Below are 17,287 nucleotides of genomic sequence, written 5' to 3' on the forward strand. Positions count from 1 at the left end.
GAAGTCCGACATTTATTAAACTTGGTAACAGTAAATGGAAATAGAGTTTGAGAGTTTGATCATTATAATCCACAATGCTTGATTCCCTCATCATCATTTTTTTTAAAAGCAACTTATCTCACCAACTGCTGGCACACTGTATTTATGATGATTAAATTCCTACTATAGCAATGAAAACAAGTATATTAGTAGACACCCCAAACAATGAAGCCTTAAGTAGTATTTCCCATAATAGATTAATACATCTAAATTATACCTTGTCATTGGGGGATTTTTGCTGTGCATTAATGGATTTAAAACCTAATTAACTTTCCCACACTGTTTAAGAACCTCACAATAACACTGGCGTGGGATCATGTACTTTTAAGTACATTCAGTGAACCATAAAAGGTGGAAAATATCCTACATACCAGAGTCAGAAAAGGCAGAAAACATCTTTCTTCTTCCTCTTTTCATTATTTTCCCCAGCAAGTGCTCCAAGTGAGGTGGAATTAAAGAATAAAGGTATACTTAAAACAACCTATGGCAATTTAAAATGATTAATTTCAGGTCTTTTAACATATACAATGGTCTAATGGAAATTTTATGTAGAATAAGTCCTATAGAATTGCAAGTTGGTATTAAACTGACACTAGAAGTCTAACTTTTGCCCTACAGACTTAGGAAAAAAAAAAAAGCACAGTTCTTCACATTTCAAATTGTTAACATGTCAGTTTCCTATGAGACAACCAAACAACAAATACAAATTGAGATGCCTATGAGGGTCAGGGTATGATAAAATGTTTCACAACCATGCCACAGTAGAAGGAAATAATCCTAAATAACTTAACATGTATTTATACGAAAAACATTAGAAAAGCAAATAATTCCAAGTAGTTAAACAGAAGTAATGAATATGTGAAAATTTTCAATTAAAGGTTAAAGAAAACTAAGAGGCCTATAATTTTAGAAAGTCTGACAAATCTGGCAATGGGAGAAAATAATAATTTTCTAGAGAAGATACTTTTGATTTAATATAGAAAGAAATGAAACGTTAATTACAAAACGTGAACAGGCAGGAAAGGCACATTTATTCCTCTTCCAAAGGTACTGTTTTCCTGGTTAACTGTTAGAAACCACTTGGACAAATGCAGGACTTCTCAAACAATTGCTATAAGCTCTAAGTTCCATTATAAATGATTTTTGGCAACAAAATGTGGCACCCATATTACAAATAAGCAATCTCTCATGCTACAGCATTTTCTTTCTTTTTTTCATCTGACAAATATTCATGAGTCCCCAGAACATAATTAAGCACTGTTTCAAGGCTAGGGATAAAGCATGAACAGAGTAATCTAAAATCCCTGCTGACGTGGAGCTTGTTTTCTAGGTGAGACAAATGATATGCAAGAAAGTAAAAGGTCTAATATGTATGCGCCACCACTGCCACTGTCATTCTGCCAGAATATTGTCCTTTGGTTCAGTGCTATTGGGTGTGGTTTAAATAAAATTATAATGTGACAAAGGCCTTTTTTTTTACTTGTTTTTAGAAAGACAAAGGCTTTTTGATATTTCAGATAAACCCTCTTGGTTGAGTTTTAAAGTAGATCTATCATACAAAGATTATCAAAATATAAACCAGGCATCACCAACTTTTTTCTTTTTTTTTCTTTTACATATTTTAGACTTTACAGACCACCTGTGCTCTGTGTCGCCTATTCTTCATTTCTTTTAAGCCGTTAAAAAGGCAGGCCAGGCACAGTAACTCATGCCTGTAATCTCAGGACTTTGGGAGGCTGAAGGTGGGAGAATCACTTGAGCTCAGGAGTTTGAGACCTGCCTGGGTAACACAGTGAGACACCATCTCTACAAAAAATAAAAATAATTAGCTGGGCATGGCTGCATATGCCTGTAGTCCCAGCCAGCTACTCTAGAGCCTGAGGCAGAGGACTGCTTGTGCCCAGAAGTTCAAGGCCACAGTGAGCTACCTTTGCGTCACTGCACTCCAGCTTGAGCGACAGAACCAGACCCTATCTCTATTTGGGAAAAAAAAAAAAAGTAAAACCATTCTTATGTTACAGGCCACAGAAAAACAGATCAGGGGCTGAATTTGGCCTGCAGCCATAGTTTACCAACCTCTGACCAAAGATCTGTGTACACTTGCTTTGAAGTGGCTACAGTCCTACTTAATGTATGCTCAGTCCTCTATATGATGTTTCATCCTATTTTTTTGCATTTATTCCTTTGCTCTTTATTATTCATTTATTAAAATTGAATAAAACATTTCTTTTCTAGAGCTACAATAGTTCCAACTACAGCAGCCTCAAAGTCAGTTATGAAGAGTAAGGCCACCTGCTCTATTTCACACAAGCAATAGAAAAAATTTCTTGGCAGAAAACCTTTCATATGTCTATATACTGAAGACAGTCTGTACACTGGCAGAGATTATGCATGCTCTCCACCAACTTCCTGGGGCAGACACATGTGAGATTTAATGTTCCCTTACCTTGCTGGAGGAACATCAATGTTGGAGGAAACAACTTTTCTTTTTTGCTCAAGGAGACAGATGGAGCGAGTGTTTTCTTTTTCATGGTCAAGGATCCGGCTGGCTTTTTTGGTGTCTGCTGTTTTCACATCTTCCTCCATGGCCAAGGAAAACACGTGTTGATGAGACATTTTTTTACCACAGTCACGTTTTAAGTCCTCTGACTGAAATATGAAGGTCATTTCCCGCTTATTGCTCCCCACCTGTGAAATGAAACACAGAAATTCTTACTCACATAAAACATCACCTTTGTACGACTACTGCAGATGGCGGTGAGGAGAGATTACAGACACTGTCCTCCCTGTTCATCTGAAAGATTGTATAATTTTAATGGGAAAAATGCAACATAGAAATAAAATAACTTCACAAAATAATATACAATCAATGCATCTGTAATAATGCAAATAAGAAACACCACAAACACACAAAAAAATGCCTCCCAGGTATACAAAAACAAAGATTTGAAAAGTGTAATACCTCTAATTTTTTAAAATGTAAAACATCGTTTTATCCCCCACAACTAAGAAAATTCAAGTAAACTCTTCAATATTTCAGTCTGATTATCATGTTTAATAGAAGAGAGCTAATGTATAAAATCAAACTTTCTTTTTGGCTAATAATACTGGTCTTAACCACACTCTGTAGTTCATGAAGAATTATTTCTTATCCTTCATCCCCAACAGTTAAGATTTTTTTATTAATTTATTTTAATTTTTTAATTATACTTTAAGTTCTAGGGTAAATGTGCACAACGTGCAGGTTTGTTACATATGTATACATGTGCCATGTTGGTGTGCTGCACCTGTTAACTCATCATTTACATTAGGTATATCTCCTAATGCTATCCCTTCCCCCTCCCCCCAACCCATGACAGGCCCCGGTGTATGATGTTCCCCACCCTGTGTCCAAGTGTTCTCATTGTTCAATTCGCACCTATGAGTGAGAACATGTGATGAACTCATCCTTTTTATGGCTGCATAGTATTCCATGGTGTATATGTGCCACAGTTTCTTAATCCAGTCTATCATTGATGGGACATTTGGGTTGGTTCCAACTCTTTGCTATTGTGAATCATGCCAAAATAAACATATGTGTGCATGTGTCTTTATAGCAGCATGATTTATAATCCTTTGGGTATATACCCAGGAATGGGATGGCTGGGTCATATGGTATTTCTAGTTCTAGATCCCTGAGGAATCGCCACACTGACTTCCACAATGGTTGAACTAGTTTACAGTCCTACCAACAGTGTAAAAGTGTTCCTATTTCTCCACATCCTCTCCAGCACCTATTGTTTCCTGACTTTTTAATGATTGCCATTCTAACTGGTGTGAGATGGTATCTCATTGTGGTTTCGATTTGCATTTCTCTGATGGCCAGTGATGATGAGCATTTTTTCATGTGTCTGTTGGCTGCACAAATGTCTTCTTTTGAGAAGTGTCTGTTCATATCCTTTGCCTACTTTTTGATGGGGTTGTTTGATGTTTTCTTGTAAATTTGTTTAAGATCTTTGTAGATTCTGGATATTAGCCCTTTGTCAGGAAGGAAGTTCCAAAATGGCCAAATAGGAACAGCTCCAGTCTACAGCTCCCAGCCTGAGTGATGCAGAAGACAGGGGATTTCTGCATTACCAACTGAGGTACCAGGTTCATCTCAATGGGGCTTGTCACACAGTGAGTGCAGCCCACAGAGCAGGGTGGGGCATCGCCTCATCCGGGAAGTGCAAAGGGTCAGGGAATTCCCTTTCCTAGCCAAGGGAAGCCGTTACAGATGGTACCTGGAAAATCAGGACACTCTCACCCTAACGCTGCGCTTTTCCAATGGCCTTAGCAAACAGCACACCAGGAGACTATATCCCGCGCCTGGCTCGGAGGGTCCCACACCCACGAAGTCTTGCTCACTGCAAGGATAGCAGTCTGAGATCAAACTGCAAGGCGGCAGCAAGGCTGGGGGAGGGGCATCAGCCATTGCTGAGGCTTGAGTAGGTAAGCACAACGGCTGGGAAGCTCGAACCTGGTGGAGCCCACTGCAGCTCAAGGAAGCCTGCCTGCCTCTGTAGACTCCACCTCTGGGGGTAGGGCACAGCTGAACAAAAGGCAGCAGCAACTTCTGCAGACTTACACGTCCCTGTCTGACAGCTTTGAAGAGAGTAGTGGTTCTCCCAGCACGGAGTGTGAGATCTGCAAACGTACAGTCTGCCTCCTTAAGTGGGTCCCTGACCACCGAGTAGCCTAACTGGGAGGCACCTCCCAGTAGGGGGTGACTGAAACCTCATACAGCTGGGTGCCCCTCTGAGACGAAGCTTCCAGAGGAAGGATGAGGCAGCAACATTTGCCATTCTGTAATATTTGCTGTTCTACAGCCTCCGCTGGTGATACCCAGGCAAACAGGGTCTGAAGTGGACCTCCAGCAAACTCCAACAGACCTGCAGCTGAGAGTCCTGACTGTTAGAAGGAAAACTAACAAACAGAAAGGACATCCACACCAAAACCCCATCTGTACGTCACCATCATCAAAGACCAAAGGTAGATAAAAACCACAAAGGTGGGGAGAAACCAGAGCAGAAAAGCTGAAAATTCTAAAAATCAGAGCACCTCTTCTCCTCCAAAGAAATGCACCTCCTCGCCAGCAGCAGAACAAAGCTGGATGGAGAATGACTTTAACGAGTTGAGAGAAGGCTTCAGATGATTGGTAATAATAAACTTCTCCGAGCTAAAGGAGGATGTTCGAACCCATCGCAAAGAAGCTAAAAACCTTGAAAAAAGATTAGACGAACGGCTAACTAGAATAAACAGTGTAAAGAAGACCTTAAATGACCTGATGGAGCTGAAAACCATGGCACGAGAACTACGTGACGCATGCACAAGCTTCAGTAGCCGATTTGATCAAGTGGAAAAAAGGGTATCAGTGATTGAAGCTCAAATGAATGAAATGAAGTGAGAAGAGAAGTTTAGAGAAAAAAGAGTAAAAAGAAACAAACAAAGCCTCCAAGAAATATGGGACTATGTGAAAAGACCAAACTATGTCTGACTGGTGTACCCGAAAGTGACGGGGAGAATGGAACCAAGTTGGAAAACACACTGCAGGGTATTATCCAGAACTTCCCCAACCTAGCAAGGCAGGCCAACATTCAAATTCAGGAAATACAGAGAACGCCACAAAGATACTCCTTGAGAAGAGCAACTCCAAGACACATAATTGTCAGATTCACCAAAGCTGAAATGAAGGAAAAAATGTTAAGGGCAGCCAGAGAGAAAGGTCGGCTTACCCACAAAGGGAAGCCCATCAGACTAACAGTGTATCTCTCGGAAGAAACTCTAAAAGCCAGAAGAGAGTGGGAGCCAATATTCAACATTGTTAAAGAAAAGAATTTTCAACCCAGAATTTCATATTCAGCCAAACTAAGCTTCATAAGTGAAGGGGAAATAAAATCCTTTACAAACAAACAAATGCTGAGAGATTTTGTCACCACCAGGCCTGCCCTAAAAGAGCTCCTGAAGGAAGCACTAAACATGGAAAGGAACAACTGGTACCAGCCACTGCAAAAACATGCCAAATTGTAAAGACCATCGAGGCTAGGAAGAAACCGCATCAACTAATGAGCAAAATAACCAGCTAACATCATAATGACAGGATCAAATTCACACATAACAATATTAACCTTTAATGTAAATGGGTTAAATGCCCCAATTAAAAGACACAGACTGGCAAATTGGATAAAGAGTCAAGACTCATCAGTGTGCTGTATTCAGGAGACCCATCTCACGTGCAGAGACACACATAGGCTCAAAATAAAGGGATGGAGGAAGATCTACCAAGCAAATGGAAAACAAAAAAAAAGCAGGGGTTGCAATCCTAGTCTCTGATAAAACAGACTTTAAACCAACAAAGAACAAAAGAGACAAAGAAGGCCATTACATAATGGTAAAGGGATCAATTCAACAAGAAGAGCTAACTATCCTAAATATTTATATACCCAATACAGGAGCACCCAGATTCATAAAGCAAGTCCTTAGAGACTTACAAAGAGACTTAGACTCCCACACAATAATAATGGGAGACTTTAACACCCCACTGTCAACGTTAGACAGATCAACAAGACAGAAAGTTAACAAGGATATTCAGGAATTGAACTCAGCTCTGCACCAAGCAGACCTAATAGACATCTACAGAACTCTCCACCCCAAATCAACAGAATATACATTCTTCTCAGCACCACACTGCACTTATTCCGAAATTGACCACATAGTTGGAAGTAAAGCACTCCTCAGCAAATGTAAAAGAACAGAAATTATAACAAACTGTCTCTCAGACCACAGTGCAATCAAACTAGAACTCAGGATTAAGAAACTCACTCAAAACCACTCAACTACATGGAAACTGAACACCCTGCTCCTGAATGACTACTGGGTACATCACAAAATGAAGGGAGAAATAAAGATGTTCTTTGAAATCAATGAGAACAAAGACACCACATACAAGAACCTCTGGGACACATTTAAAGCAGTGTCTGGAGGGAAATTTATTGCACTAAATGCTGACAAGAGAAAGAAGGAAAGATCTAAAACTGACACCCTAACATCACAATTAAAAGAACTAGAGAAGCAAGAGCAAACACATCCAAAAGCTAGCAGAAGGCAAGAAATAACTAAGAGCAGAACTGAAAGAAATAGAGACACAAAAAACCCTTCAAAAAAATCAATGAATCCAGGAGCTGGTTTTTTGAAAAGATCAACAAAATTGATAGACCACTAGCAAGACTAACAAAGAAGAAAAGAGAGAAGAATCAAATAGACACAATAAAAAATCGTAAAGGAGATATCACCACCGATCCCACAGAAATACAAACTACCATCAGAGAATACTATGAACACCTCTACGCAAATAAACTAGAAAATCTAGAAGAAATGGATAAATAACTGGACACATATACCCTCCCAAGACTAAACCAGGAAGAAGTTGAATCCCTGAATAGACCAATAACAGGCTCTGAAATTGAGGCAATAATAGCCTACAAACCAAAAAAAGTCCAGGAACAGACGGATTCACAGCCGAATTCTACCAGAGGTACAAAGAGGAGCTGGTACCATTCCTTCTGAAACTATTCCAATCAATAGAAAAAGAGGGAATCCTCCCTAACTCATTTTATGAGGCCAGCATCATCCTGATACCAAAGCCTGGCAGAGACACAACAAAAAAGGAGAATTTTAGACCGATATCCCTGATGAACATCGATGCAAAAATCCTCAGTAAAATACTGGCAAACCGAATCCAGCAGCATATCACAAAGCTTATCCACCGCAATCAAGTTGGCTTCATCCCTGGGATGCAAGCCTGGTTCAACATACACAAATCAATAAATGTAATCCATCATATAAACAGAACCAAATAAAAAAACCACATGATTATCTCAATAGATGCAGAAAAGGCCTTTGACAAAATTCAACAACCCTTCATGCTAAAAACTCTCAATAAATTAGGTATTGATGGGACATATCTCAAAATAATAAGAGCTATTTATGACAAACCCACAGCCAATATCATACTGAGTGGGCAAAAACTGGAAGCATTCCCTTTGAAAACTGGCACAAGAGATGGATGCCCTCTCTCTCCACTCCTATTCAACACAGTGTTGGAAGTTCTGGCCAGGGCAATCAGGCAGAAGAAAGAAATAAAGGGCATTCAATTAGGAAAACAGGAAGCCAAACTGTCCCTGTTTGCAGATGACATCATTGTACATTTAGAAAACCCCATCATCTCAGCCCAAAATCTCCTTAAGCTGATAAGCAACTTCAGGAAAGTCTCAGGATACAAAATCAATGTGCAAAAATCACAAGCATTCCTATACACCAATAACAGACAAACAGCCAAATCATGAGTGAATTCCCATTCACAACTACTTCAAAGAGAATAAAATATCTAGGAATCCAACTTACAAGGGATGTGAAGGACCTCTTCAAGGAGAATTACAAACCACTGCTCAACAAAATAAAAGAGGACACAAACAAATGGAAGAACATTCCATGCTCATGGATAGGAAGAATCAATATCATGAAAATGGCCATACTGCCCAAGGTAATTTATAGATTCAAGGCCATCCCTATCAAGCTACCAAGACTTTCTTCACAGAATTGGAAAAAAACTACTTTAAAGTTCATATGGAACCAAAAAAGAGCCCGCATTGCCAAGTCAATCCTAAGCCAAAAGAACAAGGCTGGAGGCATAACGCTACCTGACTTCAAACTATACTACAAGGCTACAGTAACCAAAACAGCATGGTGCTGGTACCAAAACAGAGATATAGACCAATGGAACAGAACAGAGCCCTCAGAAATAATACCACACATCTACAACCATCTGATCTTTGACAAAACTGACAAAAGCAAGAAATGGGGAAAGGATTCCCTATTTAGTAAATGGTGCTGGGAAAACTGGCTAGCCATATGTAGAAAGCTGAAACTGGATCCCTTCCTTACACCTAATACAAAAATTATTTCAAGATGGATTAAAGACTTAAATGTTAGACCTAAAACCATAAAAACCCTAGAAGAAAACCTAGGCAATACGATTCAGGACATAGGCATGGGCAAGGACTTCATGACTAAAACACCAAAAGCAAGAAAATTTTGGCAACAAAAGCCATAATTGACAAATGGGATCTAATTAAACTAAAGAGCTTCTGCAGAGCAAAAGAAACTACCATCAGAGTGAACAGGCAACCTACAGAATGGGAGAAAATTTTTACAATCTACTCAGCAGTTAAGATTTTAACAAAATCCCTTCTAAGGCCCTATGATAAAGAAGTCAGAATAATTTTTCCTATCACTTGTAACAAAATGTAATGATGATTATGGTGGGAGACAAATATAAAATTAAACCTTAATGAACTGAATCTTGTTACTTCAGACTTTGTGAAACTGAAAAAGGAGACTGAAGCTAAAGAAAGGTTTCTGTAAGGTAATTGGTACTGTAAATGAGGACTGGAGAAAACCAGTTAAAGTCCTATTGTACAAAGATGAGTCTATCTGGTAATCTGGAGCCTCACTAATCAGTGGGGTGTATTTCAAAATATGCACAATCATGAGACATTTCATGGGCCTGTGATACAATCCATTTCCTCCAGTGGGGTCATCTGTGAAGTCAGTAAATCTTCACTCTCCCATTTAAATAGAATACATGCTTGTTTCTTTTTAATTTTCGGTAGGAGAAAAAGCACAAAGGCTTTAATCAAATAGATTTAGATTTATAGAATCTAAGGCCATAAGCATAAATCATTTTCAGAATACAAGGAGAATATGTGTGTTTGATAATAGCAGAGACTGGTAAAGTAAGGTATTAATGACTAGAAATTCTCAGACTAAAGGAAAACTGAAATACATGCATGCTGAAGTCACGGCATCTGCCCCAACATGAGACTTTCCAGAGTCCAGGGATGACTTGGGCCTTGGAATCCACTTGGCTGGCATGGATCTTTCCTATGACACATACAGCACTACACAGAGCTCCATTCTCATCTTGGCCTCTCCTACCAGGAAGAAAAGAAGATTCTCTTCCCATGGTTTTCCTGTCAGACATAAACCCAGCTCCACAGGAAGATTGTCACCCACTTTGGTTTACTTGTAACTCATTAAAAACTCACAATATTTCTTAGACTGTATTAATGAAATCAAATAAAGATAAAAGAAAATCTAGTGTCTGTTTTTAAGTGTTCACTGTTTTAATGACATCAATATGCAATAGAAAGACATAAAATATTTCAGACTTCCACAAATGAAATAAATGATAAAAATGTGTTTAGAAAATCAACAGATGTAAGGACAAGTAGGTTAAACATCCATCACTAGTCAATGCACTGCGTAACTCTCTCTGCCTGGAGGTGGGGGGAGAGGGGAGAGTTTTTCACTTCTCCACCAGTCCATTCCTAACCTATGTTACAACAAGAAAACTCTAAACAACAGGGATAAAAAAAGAAAACAAAGGCCAAGTTTTGATGATTATAAATTGCTTCTAAGTGTCAAGTATTACGTTAATTAAATATTTAAGTCTTCACAGTATTAAGTTGAAACAAAAATTGATATCCATGCCACCCTTGGGGCCAAATGGATTGATTAAATGAATTCTATCCAAAGTTTAAAGGAAGGAAACAACATTACAGGAAGTCTAGCTTTTAGCTTCAAAAATTTAGGAAAAAAAAAACCTGAAGCAAATTAATGCAAATAGAATACATTTCCTATAGAAATACTGTTATAACTGTATGTCGTGCATGCTCTTAGCCAAGGCTTCATAATAAAATATAGTAATATACAACAAAGCAAGCTATAAATCTTCTATAATACTTTCTAAGTAAAAAAATTGATTAATTTTTTACTAATTAATCTCTCAATAGTAATCAGAGAAATTTTGCAATGTAACGGATTTTAAAGAAAATTTAGCCCAGACTTCTTATTTAAAAGTAGAATTAAAATGACCAAAAAGGACCAAAATAACTGTAAAGATAAGTAAAATATTTTGGACACTATGAATCATGGGTTCCACCATTTGTAATGCTAGCGGAAGGGGCAGATGGCAGATGTAGATACTCATTATATCACTATGCTTTAAAGCATGTATATATGTATCACATGTTCTTTTTAATGTCCCTTTATTCATATCAATTATTATATTTAAGACACACAAAAAAAACAAAAAATGAGAGCTCACAGGAGAGGAGAGAGTAGAAAGCATATATAACGTCAAGTCTTAAGAAGCTGGGCTCGGAAATGGCCCAGAGAAATAGGGTGGTGGCTGGAGGGGATGATGGACGAGAGAGAATTTTAAGACAGGAGGTAAAAGAGTATGTTTGTACACTGAGGCAGAATGGAAAGGAAGGGATGAGCAAGGACTGGCAGCAGCAGTAGAAGGTGACAAGGCTCATCCAGCTATTGCAAATGAGCACTGACTGGAACCTACATTAGCTTAACAGAAGAAAGAAGCAAAAGGAAAATATAATTCCATTCATACGAGATTTCCAGAAAAGGCAAATCTACAGAGATAGAAAGCAGACCAGTGATTTCCTGGGGCTGGGGTGGGAGCAGGAACTAACTGCAAATGGGCATGAGAGAACTTTTTGGGGTGATGGAAATGTCCTAGGACTAGACTGTAGTGATATCTGTATGAGTAGTAAGTTTACTTAAAATTATTGAATTGTATCTTACAATGGGAGGAATGTTGTGGCATTTAAATTATACCACAATAGAGCTGAGGAAGGAAGGATGGAAGGATGGAAGGATGGACGGAAGGAAGGAAGGAAGGAAACCAGAGTAACTAAGGAAGGAGGGAAACCAGAGTAACTATTGATATAGAGGGTGTGTTTCTTTCTTTCTTTCTTTCTTTCTTTTTCAGATGGAGTCTCGCTCTGTCAACCAGGCTGGAGTGCAGTGGCACAATCTCAACTCACTGCACCCTCTGCCTCCCAGGTTCAAGCAATTCTCCTGCCTCAGCCTCCCAAGTAGCTGGGATTACAGGCACCTGCCACCACACCCAGCTTTTTTGTATTTATAGTACAGACAAGGTTTCACTGTGTTGGCCAGGTTGGTCTTGAACTCCTGACCTCGTGATCTGCCCACCTCAGCCTCCCAAAGTTCTGGGAATACAAGCGTGAGCCACTGCACCCGGCCTAGAGGGTGTATTTCTAAGAACCCCTAGAAACAAAAATTTGGAAATTGTGATGCAAAGAGATAGCCACCAAGTCTACGGATCTTAAAAACAAAACCAAAGAAAACAAAATAAAACAGAGATGGCATGGCAACCCAAGCTGCTGCAAGCAGTTGTGTATTAAACCCTAAACACTGGTCAAATGAGGCTAAAATTCAGTCCCCATTCAAGCCACATCCCCAGGCTTCCTTACTTTGGATGAGGGACATTTTTCTGATCCATGCACCTGGAGAGCAACTTTTTATACTTCATCTGTCCAAATAGGGTGCTTTTATTTTTTTTCCCAATTTGTACAATGCCCTGGTGACAAAACTGTTCCTGGTGATCTGCAAGGTCTAGGCTAAATTAGCTTGCTGCTTCTTTGAAGCTGGTATCAATTATGTGATTCATAAATATGAGCTGATATTCTTGTTAATGGAAAACTTGAGACAATCTGAAAAATCACTCTATGCTATAGGTCCTAAGCAGGAAAAGTGTTCAATGATAGAAGACAGCCAGAAAGAACAAAAACATCTGGTTAGAAGGACAGAAATCAACAGCAGCATTAAAGCTGGTAAGGGCAAGAGAAAGAAGAATCAGTATGCACAGCACTAACAAATGAAGATGCTCGCCTTTTGGGGTAAATGGGGATCTACCAAAGAAGGGAGGGCTTCTCACAGCTATAGGATTCCTTGTAAGGACCAGGAAGAGAACACAACACAGGTAAGAAACTGACAGCTTCCTGTAGGAGAGAGACCTAAGTGGCAGGGAAGAGCTGATGCTGATGTTCAGATTAATTTCCCCCACATTAGGATTGATTTAAAGAACTTGCTTTCCGAACACTATAACTTCTATTGCTCATCAGCACTTTGTAGTCATATTGTACTACAATAGCTACCATCAAATTCTTTCTCCCTACCCAACACAGAAGCTCTTCATATAGTGTATCACAGACATACACATTATCCCATATAATTTCTTGCAAGGGAACAAAGCTTCAATGTTCAATTATATGAGAATACCACCAATTACTGAGTTAACGGACAAATAAAACTCAGAATTTTCATTCCAATGAACAGCTTTTGTTTTCCTAGAAGAAGATAAACAGTGTATATATAAATATGATATACTTGGGGAAATTGCCATTTTTTTTTTAACAAGAAGTTAACAGTATCTATTTATGTCCTGAATTTCTCTAAATGGTATCCTTTGTAAATTCGATGCAACTTCCTAAGACAGGGACTGAAGCTCATCATTTCTTCTCGATACAAAAACATCTGGTTTCCACAGGAAGATCATAACGGCGCATCAGAAAAGAGAATGTCTCTGACTTCAGCCCACTTATTTGATCAATCCTTCCTCCTGCCTACACTCAAGTACACTCTGGGCCACCTTAATACTCACACTTTTCTTACAGATTTACAGTAACGAAATGCTAAAAAGCATGTGTCAACACTCAACTCTTGGAAACTGTCCTCAGTTACTCATCTCAACCAAATCAGATTTGAGGAGTTGGCTCCGGAGATTAACAACATTTCCAGGAATAATCTGAAAACAACCCATTTGCTTTCTGGGGCTTTCTGGATAGTAAAAAAGTAGTTTAGAAATTCTAAAGGAAAAAAAAAAGGCATGAAATTTAGGCCACAGCAAAAATCACTCTTAGCAAACAATAGGAGGCTAATAAGAGGACCACTTGGCTGAGCAACTCTTTAAGGCCCTTCCACTCACCAGGAAACCATAAAATCACACCTGAAAAAGTTTATAAAATTTTTTCTATTTCAGATTATTCCCCTCCACATCAGGATTTAAAGAACTTGCTTTCATAACACATAATAAGACACATTACAATTTGGTGACTGATGACAATGATACATCAACCACTGTGTGGAGTGCAAATCAGACCCAATAGATTTAAAATATGTTACAAAAAGATAAGCAAAACTGATATTAATAATAAAAACATTTGATTCTCTCAATTAATTTAAAATATTACTGCTGGCCGGGCGCGGTGGCTCATGCCTGTAGTCTCAGCACTTTGGGAGGTCAAGGCGGGTGGATCACGAGGTCAAGAGGTCAAGGCCATCCTGGCTAACATGGTGAAACCCCGTCTCTACTAAAAATACGAAAACAAATTAGCTGGGCGTGGTGGTGTGCGCATGCAGTCCCAGCTACTCATGAGGCTGAGGCAGGAGAATCGCTTGAACCTGGGAGGTGGAGGTTGCAGTAAGCCAAGATTGTGCCACTGCACTCCAGCCTGGCGACAGAGCAAGACTCCGTCTCAAAAAAAAGAGAAAAAAATTACTGCTAAGGATCATGTTCAAAGAAAGACCAGAACCTTAGAATAAACTGATAAAAAATGACACCCAAAAACAGTCAACAGAACTCTACTCCTTATTTTAAATTACATTCTTCAAATTTCATGCTAGGTACACAGAAAAATATGTTGGACGGCAAATCTATAGTCCTAATGAATGGCTATAATAGAACTACTTTAAAAACAATTGCTTCCAATTACTAGCCCATTGATTATATTATTCCCTTAGCCCTCTGAAACCAATGAAGTTTGTTGACTGCTTTTTCCTTAAGTACATACATTATTTTTCTATACCAAGACAGAGGAAGTGGCTGATGAAAATCAGACTGGTTTGGTGGTAGTGGTGATGTAACCACAACAGGTCTGTTGCCCTATGTACATGGTAAATCAATACGCCGAGACACCAGGTTGCACTGGTTTAATCATAGGGCTGCCAAACAAGGAGATGGGAGGAAACCTCAAATCTGTCTGCCAGAGGAGTTTGGGAATAGGGTTTTTAGGGGTTTTGGAATGGGCCAAAGTGTGGAGATTGTTGACATCAGCTGTTCTACTGGAATTCAAGATCTGTTTAAGCAGTTCTTAAATGGAAGCCTATGATTCTAATGTCAGAAGTCCTATCTATCTTGAGCAAAAGCCTTATGATTCTAATGTCAGAAATCCTACTAGCTGGGCACGGTGGTATATGCCTGTGGTCCCAGCTAGTCGGGAGGCTGGGGTGGGAGGATCACTAGAGCCCAGGAAGTCAAGGCTGCAGTGAGCCGTGATTGTGCCACTGCACTCCAGCTGGGGTGGCCGAGCAAGACCCTGACTCAAAAAAATAATTACAACAAAAGAGAAATCCTATCTACAGGTACAGTGGGGATGCAAATGGTCAGTATCTAGTGTTCCATGACTTTCAGTTACCAAAAAAAGTGAGTCAAAGGAAACCCAAATTAATGCTTAATTACAGTATTTCTGTCCAAAATTCTTGTTAACCCTGTGAGGGCAGCTTCAATGATGGAGTAAGAAGTAAAATTCAGCATGACAGAGTTGAAGCCCTGTGTTATGTTTTGGCATCATATGTCCAAACCACACAACTACACTATCTCAGGAATCAGTGTTGTTAATGCTGGGTTTACGACAGCAAGTTTTTGTTTGTTTGTTTGTTTTTGTTTTTTACTTTAAGTTCTGGGATACATGTGCAGAACATGCAGGTTCGTTACATAGATATACATGTGCCATGGTGGTTTGCTGTACCTATCCGCCTGTCATCTAGGTTTTAAGCCCTGCATGTATTAGGTATTTGTCATAATGCTCTCCCTCCCCTTGCCACCACCTTCCCTGACAGGCCCCGGTGTGTGATGTTCCCCTCCCTGTGTCCATGTGTTCTCACTGTTGAACTCCCACTCATGAGTGAGAACATGTGGTGTTTGGTTTTCTGTTCCTGTGTTAGTTTGCTGAGGATGATGGTTTCCAGCTTCATCCATGTCCCTGCAAAGGACATGAACTCATTCTTTTTTATGGCTGCATAGTATTCCATGGTGTATATGTGCCACATTTTCTTTATCCAGCCTATCATTGATGGACATTTGGGTTGGTTCCAAGTATTTGCTATTGTAAATAGTGTACTACAGCAAGTTTTAACTTTAATATGTCGACAATTTAATATTCAACAAAGCATGACTTGGCGTGCTGCATGGAAGATTAGTCAGCAACACTTAGGATGGAAAGTTATTGGAAAAGTTGGTAGTGGAAGACTGCTTGGCTAAAGTTTCAAGCCTTTTATTTACATTATGCAAGGGAGACACACAACTTGGGTATTTTTTTTTAAATCCTTTCTGAAAAGGCTTGGATAGAAACATTCATTTCTGTAAAGTCCAATACTAAATTTAACCTCAGCTAAATTCACTTGTATATTTTTCCCAACCATATGGTAAGGACTGTAAACCAAAATGCATGAGACACGTCTCAATCAATTTAGAAGTTTATCTTGCCAAGGTTAAGAACTTGTCTTGAAGAAAACAACATGACACCACAGGAACAGTCTGTGACCTGTGCCTTTCTCCAAAGATGATCTTGAGAGCTTCAATATTCAAAGGGGGAAAGTAGGCTGGAGGGGAGAGAAGGAGGGTAGGTAATCCACATGCTGCAAGAGAGAAGGAGCAGGGAGGGGACGAGTCAGTTACATATTCATCTTGAGCTCAGTAAATCAGCACTTCACACAAGATAGGGTGAACATAGAGTAGCTACATGTGGAGATATTTAATCTTTATCTGTAGCTATATGCTAAGGAACAAAAGGAAAAGCAGTTTCTTGCATGACTCAGCTTTCAGCTTAATTTTTTCCGTTTGGCATAGTGACTCTTTCACAGGACAGAGGGAAAATCAATTATCAGTGTGGGTTAATCTTATTGAACTTAACTTCAGGATACAGAATTTCAAATATCACATTAGTTACTTAGATATTTTATTTGTTTTATATAATTCAAAGTTCAACTCACCCATTCACACCCAATCCATGTAGAAATCCTATGAATTTTATCTTCAGAATATATCTAAAATCCAATCACTTCTTACAGCCTCCAGTTACCATCCTGGTTAAGCCACCACTGTCTCTTACCTGGATCTGTACAATAGTCTCCCTCCCCGGAGCCCTGTTTCCACTCCTGCAACGCCTCCCATGAACCCCAGTTCCTCCTAATGGTAGCCAGACTTATCCCTTAAAAATCAGGGTCAGATCATGCCCCTCCTTGGCTGAGAACCCTCCAATGGCTCCCCATTTATTCAGAACAAAAGCCA

At 39.3% G+C, this 17,287-nt stretch overlaps 1 protein-coding gene across 4 annotated transcripts in view; it reads right to left on the reverse strand.

The window, feature by feature from the left end:
* Positions 1 to 17,287, reverse strand: part of ZNF704 (zinc finger protein 704) — a 244,795-nt gene that overhangs the window by 189,420 nt on the left and 38,088 nt on the right. For all 4 annotated transcript variants that reach the window (XM_057303035.2, XM_057303036.2, XM_057303037.2 and 1 more), the window contains exon 2: positions 2,486 to 2,727. In XM_057303035.2, coding sequence (XP_057159018.1) covers positions 2,486 to 2,727 — 242 coding nt within the window. The remainder of the gene's footprint in view (positions 1 to 2,485; positions 2,728 to 17,287) is intronic.

The sequence above is a fragment of the Pan paniscus genome, chromosome 7, assembly GCF_029289425.2.
Source record: "Pan paniscus chromosome 7, NHGRI_mPanPan1-v2.0_pri, whole genome shotgun sequence".
NCBI lineage: Eukaryota > Metazoa > Chordata > Mammalia > Primates > Hominidae > Pan > Pan paniscus.